The sequence below is a fragment of the Podarcis raffonei genome, chromosome 1, assembly GCF_027172205.1.
Source record: "Podarcis raffonei isolate rPodRaf1 chromosome 1, rPodRaf1.pri, whole genome shotgun sequence".
NCBI lineage: Eukaryota > Metazoa > Chordata > Lepidosauria > Squamata > Lacertidae > Podarcis > Podarcis raffonei.
Genome location: NC_070602.1, coordinates 107,590,067 through 107,613,290, shown reverse-complemented (window position 1 = coordinate 107,613,290; position 23,224 = coordinate 107,590,067). Strand labels below are relative to the sequence as shown.

Sequence of the window (23,224 nt, the reverse complement as noted above, 5' to 3'; positions counted from 1 at the left end):
AATAATGGCTTCTCCCTTCCCGGTCCCCATTAACAGTCCTAACTGTAGTTTTCAAACTTTCAAAGTCAGCTATGGATATGGCATACGATCCTGGTCTACTACAATGCATTATATAATATTTTATAACACATTCTGTGTTGGTCTACCGATTACATAGATCCTGAAGTGAGTAGGGCTGTTAAATATGTGTAACTGGCTGGATCATGCCCATCATCAGTTTGGTACAAACACAGGCCTGAATCCAGACAGGTTTCAAGCAGTAACTTCTCAAAATTGGGGGCTTTCCAGTATGCCATCATTTCTGGCCTGAAGGCCTTCTTGCCCCTCTCTCCCCCTGTGTGTAAACACAAGTGCTTTCCACTCACACAGAGAGATGTTTGGATCTCACCCATTAGCAGCTTCCATAAAATAAAAATTGGGGCCCTTTGAACATATGTTGGGGTAACAGTTTCAATTAAAAAAATACACACTTTCAAAAATAACCACTGTTGAGTCTTTGGATATAGAGTTTATTGTTTTTCCCCCTCTGCTTTTCTTTACTCTGCTGAATATCAGACAATGGCCGTAATGTCAAAGGTAATGTAGACACGTACAATTTATTGTCCACTGCTTTCGAGAGCCCCATTCCTTTGGCATGTTAATTTGCCTGCTATATGAAATGTACAAATGCAACTTCCTCATGCTGATCTCTATTGGGCTGGGCACATGGTAGAAATTTTGCTTGGTGGATGCATCACGATTCCCTTTGCTCTCGCCACGAAATCATTACAAGCAGTCATCAACTAAAGCTCCGAAAGGTTGGGCGGACTATGGATATGCTCTATTAAATCAGATTGGTTCTGTGCATTGGTCCCAGTTGATTTGAACGGGAGAGTTGAACGTGTGCTTAATGCTGCCTGCCATTGGAATCAACAGGGCTTAAAGTCCTTAGCTTTTGCTGCCCATTTATATAGATGAACTAGGTATGCTACCAATCTTATGTAGGCAAAATCAGACGCCCAAGTTTCCAAGAGATGAACTTGCAAAAGTACTTGAAAAATTGGCTCAGAATGATCCTTAATAGCAATGATAGGTTTAAAATCTAATCCTGTTTTGCCTTTTACACGTCAAGGAAATTAATTAATAATCTGGACCCTTGTGGCGTTCTTTACTTATTCCTCTTTTGTCTCCTTAAAACTAGTTTCACGCTCCTGGATGGCAGGGGGTATGGTTTAAGCTTACTGTAGTCTTAAAATGTGCATGCATGAATTTCATTTGCAATTTCACGCAGAGAGCATTCTTAATCACATTCAGTACATTCTGGAATCGGTCCTTTTCACCAGGACAATGAACCTAAAAGACAACCAAACAGAGCCTTTTCTACATCAATGTGTACAATTTGGATCCAGTTCATTATGTTTTTCTTAACACACCTTCTTAAAAAAAAAATCCTTCTGGGATCCTTCCGGGAACTAAACAATTATATTTATAGCCTACATTTGGGAGCCGAGTCAGAAAGCGGGGAGGCGGGGCAGAAAGAAAGAGGCTTTTTGCACCTTTGGGGCCTTTTCACAATTTCATGCATGTTGTAGAAAGTTTGTGTACTCGGTAAAATGTCTCCTGTCGAAAGTGCATGGCCTGCATGAGCCAAGGTCTGTAAGCAGCACCTCGCTACTGGTTTATGAAACCCACACATTTGCTTCTTGTGTCCATCAGCAGTGGTTTAGATATAGTATGGTGCTATTCCGTAAGTGAAGTAATATTTGTAAGTGGGTGTTGGTTTCAAAGTACTTGACCTTGTACTTTTGTCTGTGTTCTTTTTAAGCAACTGTTAATTTAAGTCATTGTTTGGCATAACAGATTTGGAAAACAGATTTAAGACACTAGTGTATTTGTCTTCCCCTTTCTTACTGTGCATCATGCAAGCATAGCACAAAGAGCCAAGAGAGATCCATTGGATTGTATCCAAAGTTGCACCAGTGGAAGGCTGTGGGTGCAACATATCCTTCCCTTCCTCTCTTCTTCACTATGTCCCCTGAAAAGAGGGTGGGGGTGAGGACACCTCCCAAACACTATGGGTTGTGTCATATGGGGCTGCGGCAGGGATGTAAGAAGGCTTTAATTTCCATTCTGACTAATAGTCATTACAATCAGCACTGTTTTCATTCCGCTACAATTCGGTTTCCACTAATGTTATGTTATTTGTCTCATTGACTACTATTTAACTATTTAAGTTACGTAAGTTACTTAGCTTATGCAACTATGTATGTAACTTATGTAACTGTCATTCATTTCAATATAAAGGAAATGTCAAAACAATGTAAATAAGTTCATTGATTAAGTATTGTAATTAAACAACAACAATGATGTGAACAAGTAATGGTCGCATTCACTTCACCAATTTCTATTCCTGACTACTGACAAACATGTGAACTGCAGTCATTTCTATGTTCTGTTCCATTTTTGTTGGCATTTGTAGGCTGTACTAGGAGGGGAGCATTGCCCCAAATCAGGCAGAATAATCATGTGTCAGTGGACTGCATGATTCCTGTACTTGATTTTGAGCAATTCCTCCATCCCACGGCAGTCCCACACGCCATAACTCACAGTGTTCCTCTCCAACCCTCCAAATAAACTTGAAGGAGAGGGTCTGTAGGGAGGAAGGTTGCCAGAAAGTTTGCCTTTGGCTCATGCAATGTTGGATCCAACCCATTCTTTCCAAATGGGCACCTTAATCCATTAAGTGTTTGTTCAGTTGGTGCTCAGAGAGCACAAATGCTGATTAGAAGAAACTGTGCTGTGTGGCTTTTCTCCCCAATCTCAACATCTAGGTACAAGGGAAGTATGTATTTGTCATAGTTTCCCTCACCCTTCTTCTGCCCACACAACAACTCTGTGGATAAGTTAACAGAGGGAGATTGTTCACTCTTGAGCTTCATGGCTAAAGGGGCATTTGAACCTAGTCCAACTCTATCCATTACCATACCACTGACAGGTGCCCAAATGCCACAGAAGGAAGCTAGCCAGGATCAGGTCCACATGGTAAAAACAACTCTGTTTTCCCCATAATGCAGTACAGTGGCCATTGAAAGATGCCCGATCAGTCTTCTCCCCACTTGTGATCTTGTGATCCACAGCAAGTAGTATTCAGAAGCATACTGCCTCTGCTACTATATATAGCAACATGACTAGTGGTCATTGACAGACCTATTATTTTGTTGCTGTTGTTGTCTAATCTCCATGAAATGCTTCTGGATTGACACTGCATATAAAAGGGTTCCTGTGTTCCTGCCTTTAAAAGCTCATCCATGAGGGCTCATCCATGGCTCAGCCTCTCTTTGCTGCTGAATTGGAACAAACGGCAATCAGGTTTTGTACAGATTGCTGTTTGTTCCGATTCACCAGTAAAGAGCGTGCTTTCCTGGGGAAATAATGTTTTCCAATTTTTCTAGGCATGGAACAAGCGGAAGTACAGACAAGCCCTCAGTGTAGCCTGGGATATTTGAACTGCTTCAAAATCTGCCTGCAGCAGTTCATAATTTTTTCTTGAAACCTACATGCTTGAAATGGATCAAGTAGGCAAGTGTTGGCAGGTTCTAAGCTAGAAGGCTATCACTTTGGGCCATTAAGTCTTTTACATTGCAGGCATGGAATTACCTGTTTCAGGCTGCAATCCAATACCCATTTACCTGGGAATAAACCTCATTGAGCTCAATGGGACTTAATTCTAGGTAGACACGTATAGGATTGCAGTGTTAGGTGCTGATTTCTGTAGTCCATCAATTCTTAATAGAGTTTTGTAATACCGACATCTCCACCCTCCGGCCTCTCTTTTTTTTTTAGGTCCTTTTAACCATATCAAGTCAAGTCTATTAGGATCTACATCGGATTCAAACCTCAACAAATACAGCACCATCAACAAGATCCCCCAGCTCACTCTGAACTTTTCCGATATCAAAAATGAAAAAAAAAGTTCATCGCCTCCATCTTCAGAGAAAACAATTATTGCACCCAAAGTGAAAGACAGAACACACAATGTAACTGAAAAGGTGACACAGGTAGGATATATTCTTTTATATCAACTTTAGAGTGGTTCTGTAAAATTTGTTTTAATGTGAGTGGTGTTGCGGATTTCATTCCAGCTTTAGTCTTCAGACTAGTTCATGCATTCTTTTTCTAAGCAAGTCCTTTAGAAAACAGTCACATTTATTCACATGCCTCCTTCACATTCTTTTATGCACCAAGAGAAATGAGGCTGTGGAGTGGGTCCTCTCTGGGGTTACATGGGGGAAATCCTTGGTGATGTAGGAATAATATGTTTGCATCAAGGTGCATGAAGTTTTCTATGCAGGAGATGCCCCCAGTGCCTGATTACAGTAAACATTTTCATTTAGATAATTCTTCATATCTATCATCTCTGTAATCCTTACAACAGGGACGTGGGTGGCCTAGGACTTGCCGATCAGAAGGTCGGCGGTTCGAATCCCCGCAATGGGGTGAGCTCCTGTTGCTCGGTCCCAGCTCCTGCCCACCTAGCAGTTCAAAAGTACGTCAAGTGCAAGTAGATGAATAGGTACTGCTCCCGCAGGAAGGTAAACGGCGTTTCCGTGCGCTGCTCTGGTTCGCCAGAAGCGGCTTAGTCATGCTGGCCACATGACCCGGAAGCTGTCTGTGGACAAACGCCGGCTCCCTCGGCCAATAAAGCGAGATGAGCGCTGCAACCCCAGAGTCGGCCATGACTGGACCTAATGGTCAGGGGTCCCCTTTACCTTTTTTAATCCTTACAACAGTGCTATAAGGTGAGCTCTGGACTTATGATCTTTCTTCTGCCTTGACTGTGACACTGGGAAACATTTTCATATGACTGTTACATTTCTCTTCCTCTTCAAGAAATGTATAGCTACTGGAGAAAGTGAGAGAAAGGGGACAAATTGGTTCTTTCTGTCTGGAGATCAACCAACAGCTTGAACCTAACTAGTTTTGTCTATTTTTTCAAATGATGCTCCAAACATTGTACTTTGTTTGACACTTGTAAAATATTTTGAGAACATAATTTGCAAACGGGCCATTGACCTAACACAGATAGGTCATTGGCAACATGTTCTCTTTTTTTCTTACCAGATTTTCCCCTGAAAAAGTAAATCGGGATTAAATGGGGAAAACATCAACTGGAATTTGGGTGCCAACAACATTGTGTGGGCACGGCAAAAAACTTGCCCGCATGAGGAGCACTCATTCACAATAAACACCCATCTGGAAGCACACTTAGTCTCTTCTCGGTCTAATCCAGAATGTCTTGTTGAACATGGAGATCATTTTGCTGCGTATTTGCAGAATCTACTTGTATAGATAGCATAAATCCAGTTTCTCCCCCCCCCCCTCTCTCACACACACCTTCATGCTGGTGTGATAAATTAATGCCAAAATACGCAATTCCAATTCACTAGCTATTCCATATCAGAGATTAGTGTCTTAAAGGGGGGGAATTGATCTACACAATAACATAATCATTTACACATTTATACAAGACCCTGGCAGAATCAGTTTAGGACAGTCTGACTTGCCAGGAACTCTACAGCTCACTAAATTTAAAATTAAATTTGAAGTGCTCCCCAAGATGCCAAGAATACTTCACAGAATACTTCCAGGGCAATTTATCTCATGTTTCTATTCTCTTTATAGTTTTGTAAAATTCTGGTCCTGTTGCTTGCTTTACAACTACAGTATTTCTTCTGAGGATGAGAAAGAAACAAAGAATCAAGGAGTGGTTTCCTTCCCACGTATAACCTTTTCTCATTCATCATTCCCAGTTTTTGTGTGCTCAGTGCCTTCAGCACGCTGTGTGTGTGACACTTTACAGAGTACGAGAAGACAGGTCTCTGCCCCCAAGGAACTTGGGGCAGGGTCATAGCTCAGTGGTACAGCATCTGCTTTGCTTGCAGAAGGTCCCAGCTTCAAATCCCAGCATCTCCACATAGTGCTGGAAGAGAGCCCTATCCAAAAGCTACCTGTCAATATAGACCAGGTGTGGCTAACCTTTGGCCCTCCTGATGTTTTTGAACTACATCATCTATGGCCGTTGACCATTGGGAATTGTAGTTCAGCAATATCTGGCAGGCCAAAGGTTTCGCACACCTGGTGTGGACAATTCTGAGCTAGATCAGGTGTGCGAATGATTTGGCATCAGACAGCTTCCTATGCTACTCTGAACTGGCAGTCTATTCCATCTGCTTAGAGTTTGAGGAACCCCTGAAATTTAGAGTTGTTCCCGTTTTGACAGGACTGTTACAACCCATCTGAGGTTTCCCCATCACACTGACCCTTTATCCTGAACCTTCAGGTTGCAGGTGATGGGAAAGACCTTTGCCCAAGACCCTGGACAATCATTGCTGGTCAGAGTAAGACAGTCCTGGGCTAGATGGGCAAATTGTCTGATCTGATATAAGGCAGCTCCTTATGTTCATATACATGAAGGGGTGTCAACATTGCATCCCATGGCCTTAAATGCTACACCTATTGGCAGTGACGGTGTCACACATTTGCTCTTCGTCGTTCACGTCACTTTCTTCTGCCACATAAAGAAAATGTGGTGTCCCTTCCTTTTATTGATGCTGCGGCCTTGCCTTTGATCTTCCTGGGCAGAGAAGGGCAGAGTAAAGTTTGAAGAACTTCAGTGAAAAATATAGCAGTAGCCAGCGGGATGAAGCAGGAGGGACATTGCTAACTTGGCTTCCCAATGCTGTGGTCACTTCTGGTAACTGGGAGGGTGAGAGGCAAGGTGGCAGAAAGGTCAACACAGTGCGAGAGCAGCAGCAGAGCCAATCTGACACTCCTGACTCTTCCTTTCACTGCACCAACCTGCCCTCTCAGTTATCAGCAGCATGCCATGTGGTTATAGAGTGGGGCCATGTAAGTGACACCCAGCCTACTGTGCCAGCCACCAATGGAAGGAGAATGTCAGTACATAATTTTAATGTTGCAAGGGAAAGAAACAAAAAGAAGCATGTGAGGCCAACTGAACAGGTGGTGGGGTGTTCAGTGGATCTTTTTGATTTAGCACAGTCCCCCCCCCATTTTAATACTACCAGATGTGCAAATATTTATCACCTGTCCAATCCAGTCTGCCTCACACAGCATTTGTTATTCCAGGTGGTAATTATTCAGTATGCAAATTTTCCAAATAGGAATTAGCAGCACTGGTGATCTGTCCCACTGTCTGAAGATTAAGTTCTGTGAATTTATTAAGTTGTAAATGTTATCTGTGTTTGTCATTTTGGTGGATGCATTTTAGTTGTGCGTTATGTGCTATTCCAAAAGGATTGAGTGTGTGCTTGTGTTGGCATGCTAAAATGGCTAACTGCTGGTGAATCCTAAATCAGGGGTTGTCAGCACATTGTTTGTGGGTCCCATGACACCTCTGAAGTCCTTCATTGATACCCCCTAGGACAACGGCTGCAGACTCAAAGCTTTCAACTTAAAAAATAAAAGTATAGCCTTACTGAAAGGAAAGTTATAAAGCAAAATGTGCAGGAACCCTTCTACAGTAAGCGATTTCCGTGAGATGAGACAAGCCAGATTGTAGTCAAGATGCATCTTTCCTGTGGTGTGTCTGTTTGAGTTCAGATCATCCCTAGACCCCTAGATATTATTTTCTGCAAATGATACTATGCAATAATGTGGGAAGGTGTATAATAATCCCCTCCCCAGGTGGCAAATGCAAAACATAAAAACTTTGCAAAGAGGTCTCAGTATATCAGCTACTGTGCAGGACCTAAAGCCAGGCACTCGTGAAGGAATCAATGTATAGTTAACTTGCAGCATAATGGCAAGCATGTCTACTCAGAAGTCAGTCACTTTTGTTTAATGGGGATGAATGCCAGTTAAGTGGATAAAGGATGGCAGCCAAGGTTTGGAATTGGCATTGGGGGAAACTGGATTATTGTGCCATTAACAGCTGTATCTCCACAATCAGTGCCAGCAGGACGCGGCTGAAATCCCATGAAAAACAGTGAGTTGTCTGGGTTTGGGAGAGCCTAATTTTTTCCCTAATTTTGCTATTTTTCTAGAAAAAGAGGTGCCAGAGTTCACCATGAACGCCTCCCTTGTTCTCTTATATTGGCAATGGTGAGCAATCTGAGAGGTGCTGGAACTGAGTTCCAGTGAGTTCTGCCTGGAAAAAAAACTCTGGCTTACACCACATCCCCATGGAAGCCATTTTGTGACTGGCACCCACAGAACACTCTCAAAATTCGGAGTCCAAATAGGTTGGCAACCCGTGTTCTAAACAATATGGTGAAGCAGGAATTTAAATATAGCTATACTTAGAATTACCTTATTCCATGCTGTAGATTGAAATCTTGAGGACAAGGTTAATTCCATAGTGTATAGCTAATGGCAGTGGAAAGCAGCCTAAGAAGAGAATCTTGTGAACTGTGCACTTCATCATATACCACCTAATTTCCAGATGTCCTAAGCCAGACTATAACTCTTGGGCAAGGGAGTGGGTATCAATTTGCTTTTTATATCCTTCTGTCCTATTCATCTTTCTTGACAACCAGCTCAGAAGAACAGCCCAGTTGCTACATATTTTACACTGACAAGTTCAGATGGGGTCTTGGCAGTGATTGTCAGGAAGAGACAAGTCTTCCCTAGGGCACAAAAAAGTACCTTTTATTAAAAAAAAGCTGAAATGCAAAAACCTGACATCCCTCCCTTTTTAATGATTTTTTTTTTAAAGGAGATTCTGACCCTCAAACTTTGAAGAAAGAGGCACAATAGTACATAACATTTTCGTTTTCCCTGCCCTCCCCATCTCTTTCTGTCTCTCACACACAGAGAGAGACAGAGAGACGGGGACAGAGACAGAGGTGGACTCAAAACACATATTTAAAAATGCTGTGAAAATGCTATTATATATATATATATATATATATATATATATATATATATATATATATATATATAAGTTTTGAAAAACACACTGAATTTTTCATAGCTCACTATCGCCATCTAGTGTCACATTTATATATTGCACTTTACAACACATTTAAAACATTTTATGTTCAGCTGTGTAGCTGGGTCCTGGGACAGAGAACTTCCTGAGAACTTCAGGGGACTGTTTCCATTTCTGGAGCCGTTTTTGTATCCAAGCCATTCCCACAACTCTTGTAGTGTAACATAGTCATAGAGGATCACTGTGGAACTACAAAATTGGTTTGTGTGACCAGCCCCTAAGGAATTGCTCCTTAATTACCGAGAAAGTTTAAGGTTTAATCTGTATTTTCCAATTATGCCTGTAATCATCCTAGTAATGTAAGCTTAATGCCACTTCATTACTTTGTTGTCCCTGTGATTTGTTCAGTTACGGTGTCTCTCTTGTCACCTGTCTCTCTCTTTCTCTCTTCCTGTTCCTGATGAGAAAGGAAGATACACACACCACGTGGAAAATGTTGCTCTTCTACGTTAATTTTTAATACCTTCCTCCAGTTAAGATTTCAGCTTTTATTGGGGTTACATAGTTACAAAACTTTTTTTTTTAATAATTGCAACACAGGTCCTAATTATGGTAATGATTTAAGTGTGCTTAATTACACTATCATTTCCAAAGTGTAATTATGCAACAAAGATGTGGAAAAACAGCTGTGTTGGAAGGGAGGGAGGAGGAAATGTGAGGGGGGATGTACGCTTTGCGGAGATGGGCCCAGCAGCAGAGATCAATGGGCTGATTCTTCCATGTCTTGCACCTGTGAAATCATTAAGTGGGTACAAAATGCTAACAAATCACAATGGTGTGCAGGTGTGCAGAGATGAAAGCCTAAGCCAGGGACAAGAGATTGGAGAATGGGCTTTAAAGCCTGGATGTTTTCAAAAATTACAAACGTGGCATCTTTCTCTTGAAAGGGGATCAGTGGCCTTTTTAATGGTGCTTTCTTCCTTATGGGAAGCAGCGTTAAGGCAGGAGGCCTAATCCTGTAAAAGACACTCCGTTGTTTATGCAGCTGGAGTTAAATCAGCCTGCCATGCAGGTCTGCCCTGTGGTCTTTAGAAAGCAAGATGGTTTTATACTGCACCTGTTGCATCACGCAGGCCACCAGACATTTTCTAGGTGAAAACAGGGACACTCCACATTCTAAGGATCATCACCTTAGCATGTGTAGCTATGTAAGTGCCTGTGCCTGAACACACATGCTCTCTCACACACATGTTGTCAAAAGCTCTCCTTTGCCTTCATATTCTGTGTAAGTAATCCAGGAGCCTAACCCATGTTTTTGTCAGTTGTGTGTAAGAGATCTCCGGTAGGCCCATATTCCCCCACTCCCGTTGGACTTGTTCACATGTCATCTTGAACACAGGTACAAGTTATCTCTACGTACCTGTCTGAGGGCATCGGAAGGAGGGAATATTACAATAATAGAGCATTCCCCCCCTCTCTTTTAGCAGTGTGTAAAACCTTCCTACTTGTCTTCAGAAGCGCCATTTCAGTCTTCAGGGTCAATTAGGCCAAATCAGGAAAATAAATTCTATTAGGCAAGCATTCGGCTGTTTTAACTGAAGAACTGATTCATGAATGAACTTGTGCTAATTGAAAACATCTAACCAACAGGTTTCCATTAGAAGTTCTGGAAGACAGGCAGTTAATGAACGATCAGAGAGTTTAAAAGAATCAATTTAGGAAAGATTAGCAGGCACATGATGTTAAACTCAAAAGAAACACATTTAACAGGAAAGCACAGTTTTTGTCATGAAAATATTGCTGTGTATGAATAGAATCCAGGAGATCCAATTGGATCTCCAGGGGACCATTTTTGTTTGGATTTCATGTCTACCGGGCATTGCTTAGCCTAAAGTGGGTCAGACTTAAGGAGCTTCCAGGCTCACTGTTCATTGAGCCATTAAGTTTGCACAAAACATGCACCGATGTTGCTCAACATTGCCTGCTTATTGAGCATTTATCCTGATATGCTGACACAGAGGTTACATAACCTTGCAAGATAGTGGTTGTTATCCCTCACTTTCAACTGTGATTTTCCAGTCAGTTTTCTTATCAGACTGACATTAGATAATTACACTAGGAAGTGCAGGATAGCAGCCAAATTTTGCACAACTAAACAGCCCACCTGTAGCACCACTACTTTATAGACTTCCTGCATGTGCAATAGCATAATTTGAATTCCCAATAATTTGTTTTCCGTTGTTTTCTTAAAGGATGACTCTAGGGGAGAAACCAGGAGGAACGTTACTATTTATTGCAAGTCAAAGAACATAATGTTAAGAGGCAGCATACAAAAGCCAAAAATAAACGAATATTGAGGAGAATGTTTCCAATGCTTTAAATGCTGCCAATTGTAACATCTGCTGATGATTTTCTCTTAGGTAGACTCTCACTGTTTTTAGATGGTTTTCAGTAATTGTGCTTCTATCTCTATAGTGTATTGTTCTTTTATTCACGCTGTGGGCACATCGGTGGAGCAGCAGGACAGAAGTGAATAATGAAATTTCGGTTTCATTTGCATAAGCATGATCATACCTGATGTCTCATTCCCTAAAGACTCTCAGTCTCCATTGAAATGCATCCTAATGACAATTGATTGTATGGAATTTCTATCTGGTGATTGCTTTGCGAGGGCTGATCCATACATACATGCAGAGAGGACGGTCTGCTCCATGCTAACTAAGAGACACCTTCAGCAGTGTGATGGCATGATGACTCACATCAATTATGAACACAAAATTTAGTTTTCTTGAGAGATAATTTGATCTTTTTTTCGGGGGGCGGGTTTGCTTATCTGGCTCCTTGCTGGCAAGTCTCTCCCCATGTCCCTGTCTGCAATAGACAGAAGTGGGTTTTTTGAGAAATTTTCCACAGACATACAGGAAATACCGTATTTTTTGCTCTATAAGACTCACTTTTTCCCTCCTAAAAAGTAAGGGGAAATGTGTGTGCATCTTATGGAGCAAATGCAGGCTGCACAGCTATCCCAGAAGCCAGAACAGCAAGAGGGATTGCTGCTTTCGTTGCGCAGTGATCCCTCTTGCTGTTCTGGCTTCTGGGATTCAGAATATTTTTTTTCTTGTTTTCCTCCTCCCAAAACTAGGTGCGTCTTGTGGTCTGGTGTGTCTTATAGAGTGAAAAATACGGTAAATAATTGTTGTTGCTTTCAGTAGTTCATCCAGTGTGTGGCTACTGGGCATTTGAAACCCAAGTGCAGCAAAAGAATGTTCTGAAGGAGTTCCTCCCACAGAACATTCTCTTTGGCTTGCTCTATGAACCTCTCCCATAAAACCAGGCATCTCTTAAGAGGCAACGTGTTCTTCTCCAAATATGGCATTTACTGTTTTCTACGCATAAAGACAATTTTATAGTATGCTTAAAAGCTTTAGTATAAATCATTAATCATAAGTTACTAGGCTTCTTGGTGATGTTGAATGTGTAATAGAGACACAGGAAGTTTCATGTGTCAGCAAAATGCAGATTGGCACCAATGGAACCTTTCCTACCATTGCAATTCTAATTGACAGGGACTTTTTTCCAGCCGGAACTTGCCAGAACTCAGTTGGGCACCATTGCCATTCTAAAAGAACGAGGTAGGTGTTCATGGTGACTTCAGGCACCTCTTTTTCTAGAAAAATAGTACTGCTAATAGGGACCATGGTGGACACAAAGAGCTAAAACACACACATGCCATGGTTCTTATGCCATCTCTTTAGTTTAAATAACCACAGCCACACAATACCAAACTCCATGAGAAGCTTCACATCTACTTTGGCCATGAGATATTTCCCCTGTCTGCTTTGCTAACTCACTTGGTTCCACTAAGGCTGCCTACACATTGCATTTTTTGAAGTACATTCAAATCACATTCGTTCCCTCTAAAATTATGGGCACTGTGGTTTGTTAAGGGTTGCTGGGATTTGTAACTCTGTGAGAGGTAAGCTACAGGGCCCAGAATTCTTTGAGGGAAGGAAAGCGTTTTGAATGTATTTTACATTCACTGTGAACACAGCCTTAGCTTGATGCAAACCCCTTTACATAACAGTGGTGAAGTGAACATTTGCCAGCTAGGCAAACTCCCACCCTGCTCTGAACTCCGTTATTATTATTATTAAGCATTGTACATTTAATTTTATGCATTGCCCTTCTCCAGCAGTGGGGCACAGTGTTAGATATGATCTGGAAAGATCTGTAGCATTCTAGCATTTTACAAGCTGGATCTGTCTCCAGCCCATGCTTTGTGCAGGATTTATGGGGGGTAAGAAGGGTTTATGAGAATTTTAGTGGTGTTATACCCAACTCCCTATTACTAAGTTTTCTTTGGCTTCAGTGGAGCAAAGCTCAGTTTGCCCTGCTTCAGCTAAACTCTTTGGCAGGAAGAGATTCCGGATCTTAGGTTCAAAAAATGGCCACTTTATTCATTTCCAGGCAGGTTTAGATATTAGCAAGTTATGTATTGAAACCAGTACATGGGAGGGGAGCATCAGGCTTATGTTCAAATTGCCCTTCTGCCCGGGGAGCTGGCCGGACTTTCCATACTGAAGATTGGATTGCCATAACGGGTGAGAGCAGACAGGACTTGAGAAGCCAAAATCTGTTAGAAAACATTTATTTTAAAAACAATGGCAACAGAAGGTCAGTGAATGGATTGCAACTTGTAAAATAATGACATAAACAGAACCGTATGTGCAGATAACGATTATAAGGAAAACAGAAAAAGGGAAAAAAGAACAGAATATGGAATGCAACTCGACTTAAAAACTTAAAGAAACAATATGCAACTTAACTTGTCAAATCATAATTATAGTATGCAAAACTAATTATATATTTAACTCTTACGCAACTCTACTTTATTTGCCCACCAAAACTTCCACTAGTCCAAACTAGTTAAAAAGCTTTACTGTGATTTGGCTATGTAGTAACTTATGCTAAATATCTGGAAAGGTGGAAAGAAAGAAAGTAATAGCTACCTATCCAGACAGGGATTTGAATCAACCCATTTCTGTGGGTTCAGAGAAGAGTTCTGAACCAAGGGGTAGGATCCACAGAAATCATGGCGATGTGGAAAGGGATGGGAAAATAACTTTCTATACAGAGCAGTAGCAACTTGAGAATGAAACTACATTACGCTTTATCGAACAGCAATTCTTTAAATCTTACTTAATTGCTTGTTGGGTGAATAGAATATGCTTCTTAATAAGGGTGTTGAGACTATGGAGGCAATCAATAAGGGTGTATTCCTTTGCAGTTCATAGCTCTTGGTTAGTAAAGCACATGCTAAAAAGACCCCATTTGTTTAATTCAATATGAATATTGCGAGGAAACAAGAGTGGCGGGTTAATGGGAGAGAGAAGAAGCAGGAGGGAGGGACATCATGCTTGGTTGGTTGGTTGCTCCTGACTAAGGTGTCTCATAAAATGCAGATAAATATAGGTAAGAAAAATGTTGCAAACTTTCTCCCATTAGCACTCATTGAAAAGGAAACAGTCGGTCACACCTGTTTCACTGATATCCTTCAAATCAGTGGAGTAGGATTTATAGTCTACTTAAGCATACAGAGTAAATCTATTTGCTTCGAGACATTACCTGAATGATGCATTTGCCCACCAGCATGAAAGTAATTTTAGATCGTCCAGCAAAAGCAACTCCTCCGGCTTAGAGCTACTTTTCCTTTTAATTAATCTGAGTCATAGTAAGGCATAACGCATAATAACAATAAATGTTGCTATATAAAGTATTTAAAATGGACGACAAAAACAAACTTTCTCTTCATGGAGGGGGTGTTGCTTCAGGGCTATAGAGTAATAGCTTATAAATACGTTAACACTGGAAAGCTATTCAAGCTTAAAAGGTAAAGGGACCCCTGACCATTAGGTCCAGTCGTGACCAACTCTGGGGTTGCGGCGCTCATCTCGCTTTACTGGCCGAGGGAGTCATGTGGCCAGCATGACTAAGCCGCTTCTGGCGAACCAGAGCAGTGCATGGAAACGCCGTTTACCTTCCCACCGGAGTGGCACCTATTTATCTACTTGCACTTTGAGGTGCTTTCAAACTGCTAGGTTGGCAGGAGCTGGGACCGAACAATGGGCGCTCACCCCATCATGGGGATTCGAACCGCCAACCTTCTGATCAGCAAGTCCTAGGCTCTGTGGTTTAACTCACAGCGCCACCCACGTCCCTATTCAAGCTTATTCAGAAGTAAATCCCACTGTGTTCATTGGGACTTACTCCTTTGTAAGTGTGGTTAGGATTGTTTTAGGATCAGAACTAATTTCATTGCTTTCAGTTTCTAATATAATGAATTGTTACATATTAATCCTGCAAATATATTCATTTTTATGCACACTTTCGTCTAACATGCAGTTTTATGAACATTGTTTTGTGAACATTCTCCATTGTTTGGTTGGAGCACTGTGTCACAAAATTCGGATAACAGCAAATTTCAAAGGATGGCTTTTTTTGTTCTTGTATCATTGCAGTAAGTGAAAATTTGATAAATTTGGATTTAAAGTGAATTTCTCCCCATCCCTATTTTCAGTACGGCACTAATATTAAAGACTTCTGCCTGCACACAGCTCATGGCACACTGATAGCTATACATAGCTAGAGTTAGACTTGAAGTTTGATTTCAATGTCATAATATCTTCTTGGGTGCATCCTGATATGCTTTTGAGTGACTGTGTAGTCCGATTATTACCAACAGAAATGTGACATAATACATACATATGCACAAAAATGGTTGGTAGTGGTAGGTAGTGGGAAACAACATCATTGAGATGAACCATTCATTCATTTTGGGATTGTATGGCTCCTCAGAAGGTTAAACATTTCTAGACTGTCCCTTTGGGGTTTCCTCGTTACTACAGAGCTTTTTAGCCCAAGATCACAGAGCTTCTCCACACTTGCCCTTCTAGGACTTCGTAGTGCTTTCAGTCAAGTCCCTTTGAGGCTTTCCTGGAAAAGTCTCAAAAAATGCCACTCTTCTCCTACCCCCCCCAAAACCCCCTAAAAGTTCTGTATTTTCAAAAGGGCAGCTTTGGGTGCCAAAATCGAAAGTGGTGCATGTTCATTTCCAGCTGATTAAGTCCAAAGGTGATACAGCTGTCATCACAGCCATCCAAAAGCATCTCTAATTATAGTCTCTCGCTCATTAAACTGTAGCATTTCAGAGACCTAAAAAAGTCACAGCGCACCTCACAATGGCAATTCGGAACAGCACGTTGCATGTTATTGGTCTCTGGGATGCGATGTTTTGCCATTCCTGAGTGCTCTGATTTGAAACCGTTTGCCCTGTCCAATTATATTAAACCCTAAATTCATTCTCTTTAGAAATGTTTAACTCTAATTGGGAGTTTGAGAGCATTAGCTGGTCAATAATCAGAGTCTTTTCTTCTGCAGACTTGTCCCCCCCCTATGGGTTGTACTAGCTAATTAAATCCAGCACTGAGGTTGTAATAAATTGTATGGGTATTAGTTCATGTCATGTACTTTCTGAGCCCAAAGGAATTTAATATGAGTATGATAATATTGATTTACTGTTTAGTGGCAGCAAAAAAAATAAATGCTAATGTGAGACTTCTCCAAACTTCTTCTTGCATTCAGATAACAAGGTCCGCATTAAGTTTGATTGAGATTCCTGCAGATATAATTGCAGAGGGGCTTCTCTCTAGAGTAAACTGGGATTCAATCCTAAATTGGGATGAAAGAGGAAAGAGAGAGGAAGGGAGGGAGGGAGGGAGGGAGGGAGGGAGACTTGCAATGAGCTAATGGTGACATTCATGGTTCTATTCTATTTAATCTTCACAGCAAACCAGTGGCGTAGCGTGGGTTGTCAGCATCCAGGGCAAGGCAAGTAATTTGCGCCCCCTAACCCGGGGCAAGGCAAGTAATTTGCGCCCCCTAACCCCTAACCTGCCGCCGCTGCCAGCTTCTTCTTGCTGCTGCCTGGTCTGGTCTGGTGTGGTTCTCTCCCGCGCTCAGCGCTGCGCTGGGCGGCCGCTGCACTGTCCCTCCCCCAGATAGTCCCTCGCTCTCTCTCCGCACCGCACGCCTGGCACCCACCCCCTCCACAGTGGGCGGTGACCCGGCGGCTCGGATCGGATTCGCACAGCCAGCACTGCAATGAGAGAGAGTGAGTGAGCCAGGTAGGGGCAGAGAGCTGCAAGTGCGAGCGTGCCCCCCCCCAGATGTTGCGCCCAGTGCGGCCGGCCCCCCCTGCACCCCTCACGCTACGCCACTGCAGCAAACCTGTGAGGTAGGTTAGGCTGAGAGGAAGTGTCTAGCCCAAGATGACCCAGCAAACTTCATGGCCAAGCAGGAACTTGAACCCTGGTCTCCCAATTGAAACAACTCACATTTTCCAAAGTTTAGTCCTTCACAGTCATCCCTTGGTGCGGAATCATACGGAGTAGGGCATGAACCTGCAATAAAACAATGCTTTATGGATGGATACAGCTGCGTTTTATGCAATCACAGGAGCATTTCTGAAAACTGAATGAATTATTGCGGAAATCAGATTCAGCAGATCAGATTCGCACGCTGCCATTTTCTGTCTAATCACAAACCTGAGGGAGGAAGCTTGCACAAGTGAAGTTTTTAATGTGTGTGACATTTTAATGTATTTTTAATCTTTGTTGGAAGACACCCAGAGTGGCTGGGGAAACCCAGCCAGATGGGCGAGGTACAAATTATTATTATTATTATTATTATTATTATTATTATTATTATTATTATTAAAAGGCCTCAACTTTGCAGCATTTTAACTGCCCCATTGGGAGTCTCTAAAATGTGACGTTTTTGGGGAGCCACTGTTCCATTAATTCAAAATGGTTGCTTTAAATGGTTAACAAATGATAAAGTGAACTTGAGACTTACTTTTCAGCCTCTTACATATCTCAATGCATTTTTATTTTCACTCTGAGTGTCAGTTTCAATAGCTGGGTGTGTCAGCAATATGCAGTGCTGGTGCTTTTTTCTGGGGGGTACGCAGGGGTACGCATACCCCTAAACATTTTGTGAATCTAAGTTTGGCCTCATTGAGGGGCAGTATTTCAATATGAGTAGGAAAATGAGAGTACCCCTAAACATTATTTTAGAAAGAAAGAAAAAAAGCACTGTGTAGTGCAATCTTATACATGTCTACTCAGAGGTAATTCCCACTGAGACAAATTAGACTTACTTCCAGGTAAGTGTGTGTATAAGATTGCAGCCTCAATTTCTTAAATACAGTGCATGTTACTTTAAAGAATATTGGGGTACACTCAGTGCAACTAAAACAAAGATGTGTTGGGTATTTTGCAGGTGCCATTAACCTGATTTTGGAACAGATTGATTCTTTTAAGACAAATAAGGCATATGTGTCAAATTTTGCTACATAAAAATACTCAGTGGGGGGATGGCTGTTGCTAAAACCCTATTGGCCATGTGATATTAGTGAGTTGCCTTTCCGGTGAAAATTCAAATGTCTTTGATGCTGTGAGAGAATTTGCATTCAGGTTGTATATGGTAAAGATCAAGATTATTTTTCCTGCTATTCTCTAAAATGCAATGCAGTTTGTTTGGTTCCTCATGTCATCAAGAATGAAATGGCGATTGTCATCCAGGGTAACGTTTGGCTTAGTTTAGGAGCTAAATTCAGATTTGGGGCTTTTCTTTAGGGGATACAGGCTAGTACAGGTTTTTCAGTCTTTTTTTTTTACACAAGAAAATGGAAGAAATTGGCTTGGCTGGATACAGCCTGATGACTTCAATGGAGACAAAGCAGAGAGGAATTGCGACTCCTGTTGATTCAGATGGGAAGAGAATCCTATGGTGCAAAAGAAATCAGGCAAACTAATGAAAATGACAGCATTAAAATCAAACTGCCTTTTCAACCTCAGAGAACATAAGTGTTATTTGAAGCAGTTGTGGTGGCATTTAGCTTTGGATTTTAAACCCAATCGAAATGACAATATTTCTTTTCTATAAAAAAAACCCTAAGAAATTACCAGCATTTTTAAAAATATATATTCATTTTATCTGTAGTACAATATGTGCAGAGTGCTGGTGATGACAATGCCTAGTCATTGTGGCTGCTTTTTTTTTTCTATATCACAATACTGGTTGCAGCTCAAAAACAACAAAGGGCCAGTGTCAGCTTGAATGAAAGGTGGCTATTCCTGTAGTTCAGCTCCCATCTTCCTTGAACATTGGCCATGCTGGCTGGGGTGTTAAGAGCTGGAGTTTGGAGCACCATCAGTCAGCCTCTCCTGCCTTAAAGAGTACAAAATGCATTATGACAACAGCTTTAATGGACAAAAGCCCACTTCATCAGCTGCATAAGAGTATGCTTTCAACCATCCTAGACTTAATCTGTCTACACTGTACTTTATTCCAGAAACAAAGCTGATTCACAGGGTTTTATTGTCTTTTCTATATGAATATTTAAAGTGTAATCCTGTTCATCCATTCATCCTATTCAGTTCTCAGCAGTAAGCCCTATTAAAATCAATGGGGCTTACTTTTAGGTAAATGTGTGTAGGGAAAAAGGAGAGAAGAAAAAAGGTGATCAACCCACCAAATCCTAGCCCTGCCAGACTCAGGCCAGCAGGACAGAAGTAGTCACTACCCATCCTTCCCCATTTTTGTCCCTTTGACCTCTTCCCTCTTGTTGGGAATCTCTGGCACACCACCTTGTCAGCTGATAAGGACAAAGGCCATGGAAGTTTTTGTTAATTCAATTTGTATACTGTCCTACACCTGCAGGTCTCGGGGTGGTTACAACATAGAAGCACAATATAAAAACAGAAAATACATAATAAAAACAAAAATAACCCAATAGCCCCCTCCTCCCTACACATTTTAAAAATGCATTGAATATCAATCCACCAAAGGCCTTGCTAAAGAGGAACGTTTTTGCCTGGCGCCTAAAGGTGTATAATGAAGGCACCAGGAGAACATGTCTGGGGAGAACATTCCACAAACAGGGAGCCAGTGAAGAAAAAGGTCCCTTCTCATGTTGCCACCCTGCGGACCTCTTGTGGAGGAGGCATACAAAAAAGGGCATCAGAAGGTGATCTCTGGGTCCAGGTAGGTCCATATGGAAAGAGGCGGTCCTTGAGGTATTGCAGCCCTGAGCTGTTTCTGTGGAAAAGGAGGGAAGAGGCATCCAATGTCTGCTTTCCCTCTTCAGGGGCAGACCTGTGTCTCTGCCCTCGGAGAGGGTGCTCCAGGGCTCGTGAGCACTCTCCACAGGACCATCGGATTACAGGACTAGTCTCAGAACTGCTGGTGAAATATAAGGGATCCTGGGTTACAAAGCAGTGGGCCGTTCCTTGGCTTTGCCAACATATCATTTCTTTACCTGTATATGATTAGGCTTCACTCTGTCCTTCTTCGGAGCTGTTCCATGTGACCCATGCAAACACGAAAACATCACATCCACACCAGTTCCTGCATGTTTTTTAGCATTGATGCTACAGGTAGCGATGGCATGGGATGAACTGCTGCAACAAGCACCTGGCAGTGCCACAAAGAAAAATAGTTGTGTGGCTGCTAATTAGGTGTGCACAATGCTGTGCTCATTGGCTTTCTCTGTGGTGCCACTACAGGGCTCCCCAAAGTGTGCATTTGGAGAGGCATTTAGAAATCATCTGCATCTGCTCATAATCCAGGAAGGTTCATGCGACAGCATCAGAGGTGGTTGTGCAATCTGGTTGTTAGATCTTCTTCCTCAAAATTCACTACAGAATGCAACTCTGGCCGCTGCTGGCCAACTCAGAAATACAAGAGGGGTTGTGAAAGATGTTTCAGGGTTTCTTTCCATGGGCACACACTCCATCATCTTATCAGTCTCCTGAATCACTTTTCTAAATAGCTGAACGGGATTTTTGAAACTTGACACTGTTCTGTGCCTGTCTTTGAATCCATGAATGAATAGGTTCCTATTGATGACTACAACGGCGGGCCTCTAATTCAGTGACAGAAGCCATAAGCAAAGAGATGCTTCCAGCCCCTATACAATACAATACAAATCTTTATTACAGTCATAGGCCAGCCTAAAATGGATACAGTCATTTAAAACCTGAAAAGCTAAAAGGTATTAAAACCGAAGGTGAATATAAAAGTCTATAATAATTTAAAAGAAGCTAAAAGAAGGGAAGGAGCATTGGGCAGGTGTGGAAGAGCATAAAAGGTTGCTATATAAAAGACTTTATTAATTTACAGAGCACTCTGATATGTTCATTAAATCTAGTTTGTGGCACAGGTCATCCTCCGACGAATTTGAGCGCTGGTGTGCAGAATCTAGCAACACTGTATGTTATAGCAGGATTGGTATCTGAGAGCAGCCGGGAGGTATAGAACTGCCCTGTGCGCCCTGAGTACCCAAATTATTTGAAGCCAAGCCAATAGCACAACTTCTCTATGGTGCCCAGTTGGGTTCCTTTTCCAGTTTTGCACCATTAGAGCTTCCAACCCCTAGTGAGCTAGTTTCTGCCACACTTGCCAGTCCTATGAGGCCTCATTGGCTTCAGTGGCACAAACGACTATGTGTGCAGATCAAGAAAGAGAAGCTACATGACTGGGCAATGAACTGGGTTGGGTTTATTACAAAGAAAGGAATATTCAGCTCCCTGAACTTGTTTTGTTCATCCATAGGAGTGGGGTGTGAGTCCCTGGATTAGTTGTTGGTAAGTTTAGTAGCAGCGGGGACAACAGATCAGAAGTGAAAGGTTCCTGGAGAGAGGGAGGAGCCTAAATACTCACCTCTCTTTGAGCTTTCAGACAGTGGTACACATGGGAAAGGAGTGGCTCCAGGTGCAGCAAAAAGGCTGCAATTCAGCTTTTTATATGAACCAGTGCAGCCAGCCTCCATTAGTTAAGTGCAAAGGAATAAATAATAGATTTATCCCGGCACCCTTGCCCATGTTGCTTAATGGCTGCTTAGAAGCAATTTATAATCTCTGTAGAACGTAATCATTCCCTACTGTGCTGTTCAGAAGAAAAGTGTGGTTATTAACCCATGGTGTCCTCCCAGTTTTTCACAGTATGCACTTTTGTTCAACCAATGATGCTGTCTACGTGATTAAGGAGAGGGTGTGAGGTTTGTGTGTTTTTAAGTTAAATTAAAGGAGGTTCACTTTTTTTAAAAGGAGCCCAAGTTCTGTTTGCTAAAGCACTTTAATCTGAAATCTTAATCTACAGGTATATATCTACATCTACCTAGAGCTAAATCTGTATCTATCTCTCAACAGATAGATATGAGTTATTGAGACCAAAGCAAAATGGAAGACTGTGCCATACAGCCCTACTCAAAACCTGTTGTATTTCCTATTGAATAACTATCTCTAGCCTTTCCATATTTTTCAAGTTTATACCTTCTGTAAATATATGTTGAAATGTGTATACAGTGGTACCTCGGGTTACATGCACTTCAGGTTACATACGCTCCAGGTTACAGACTCTGCTAACCCAGAAATAGTGCTTCAGGTTAAGAACTTTGCTTCAGGCTAAGAACAGAAATCGGGCTCCGGCGGCGCGGCAGCAGCAGGAGGCCCCATTAGCTAAAGCGGTGCTTCAGATTAAGAACAGTTTCAGGTTAAGTACAGACCTCCGGAAGGAATTAAGTACTTAATCCGAAGTACCACTGTATATATCAAATCCACACAGACTGTGTTCCAGTGCTCCATGCTTCAAATTTCCATTGCTGGCTGTGTGTCCCATGAACCTTAACAAGCATGAAATGTTTTCTGCAGAAGTGGGAGAGAACCCTGCTCTCAAATGCAGAGCTTCTTCATGGTTTGGCAAACATAATGTGCCATTTAAGGTGCTTGATAATAAATCTCTCTCTCTCTCTCTCACGCACGCACACACACACACACACACATATGTATGTATGTATGTATGTATGTATGTATGTATGTATCTTCCAGCACATAGTTTTTCTTTCTAGTATAGGATCTTAATCCAGTGAATCACACATGCACATACTTATCACATAATGAATCTCTGCAATACCTAGGTTTGGGAATACATGAAAGCTTCCAATAAATCAAAATATCCCATGGGAAAGGAGACTGAATCCAAGCTGGTTCAGGGGGTTTCCCCTTCACCAATCTGAAAGGTACCAAGAAAACAGTTCATAGATTGAGAAATGTTTTTGCAGGATAAAAACATGGGGATCTGGGGTTGTATCTCTTCACTGCATGAACAGAGATCCACTCGCACAATGGAACTTCGAATCCTGGCTTTAAAAAACAATGTCATTTGGATATA

At 41.8% G+C, this 23,224-nt stretch overlaps 1 protein-coding gene across 10 annotated transcripts in view; it reads left to right on the top strand.

The window, feature by feature from the left end:
- Window positions 1-23,224, top strand: part of KCNH7 (potassium voltage-gated channel subfamily H member 7) — a 253,924-nt gene that overhangs the window by 177,364 nt on the left and 53,336 nt on the right. For 4 of the 10 annotated variants that reach the window (XM_053408399.1, XM_053408375.1, XM_053408367.1 and 1 more), the window contains 3 exons: window positions 556-576; window positions 1,181-1,204; window positions 3,823-4,037. In XM_053408399.1, the coding sequence (XP_053264374.1) occupies window positions 556-576; window positions 1,181-1,204; window positions 3,823-4,037 (260 nt within the window). The remainder of the gene's footprint in view (window positions 1-555; window positions 577-1,180; window positions 1,205-3,822; window positions 4,038-23,224) is intronic. The other 6 variants (XM_053408431.1, XM_053408419.1, XM_053408390.1 and 3 more) reach the window with 3 other exon arrangements.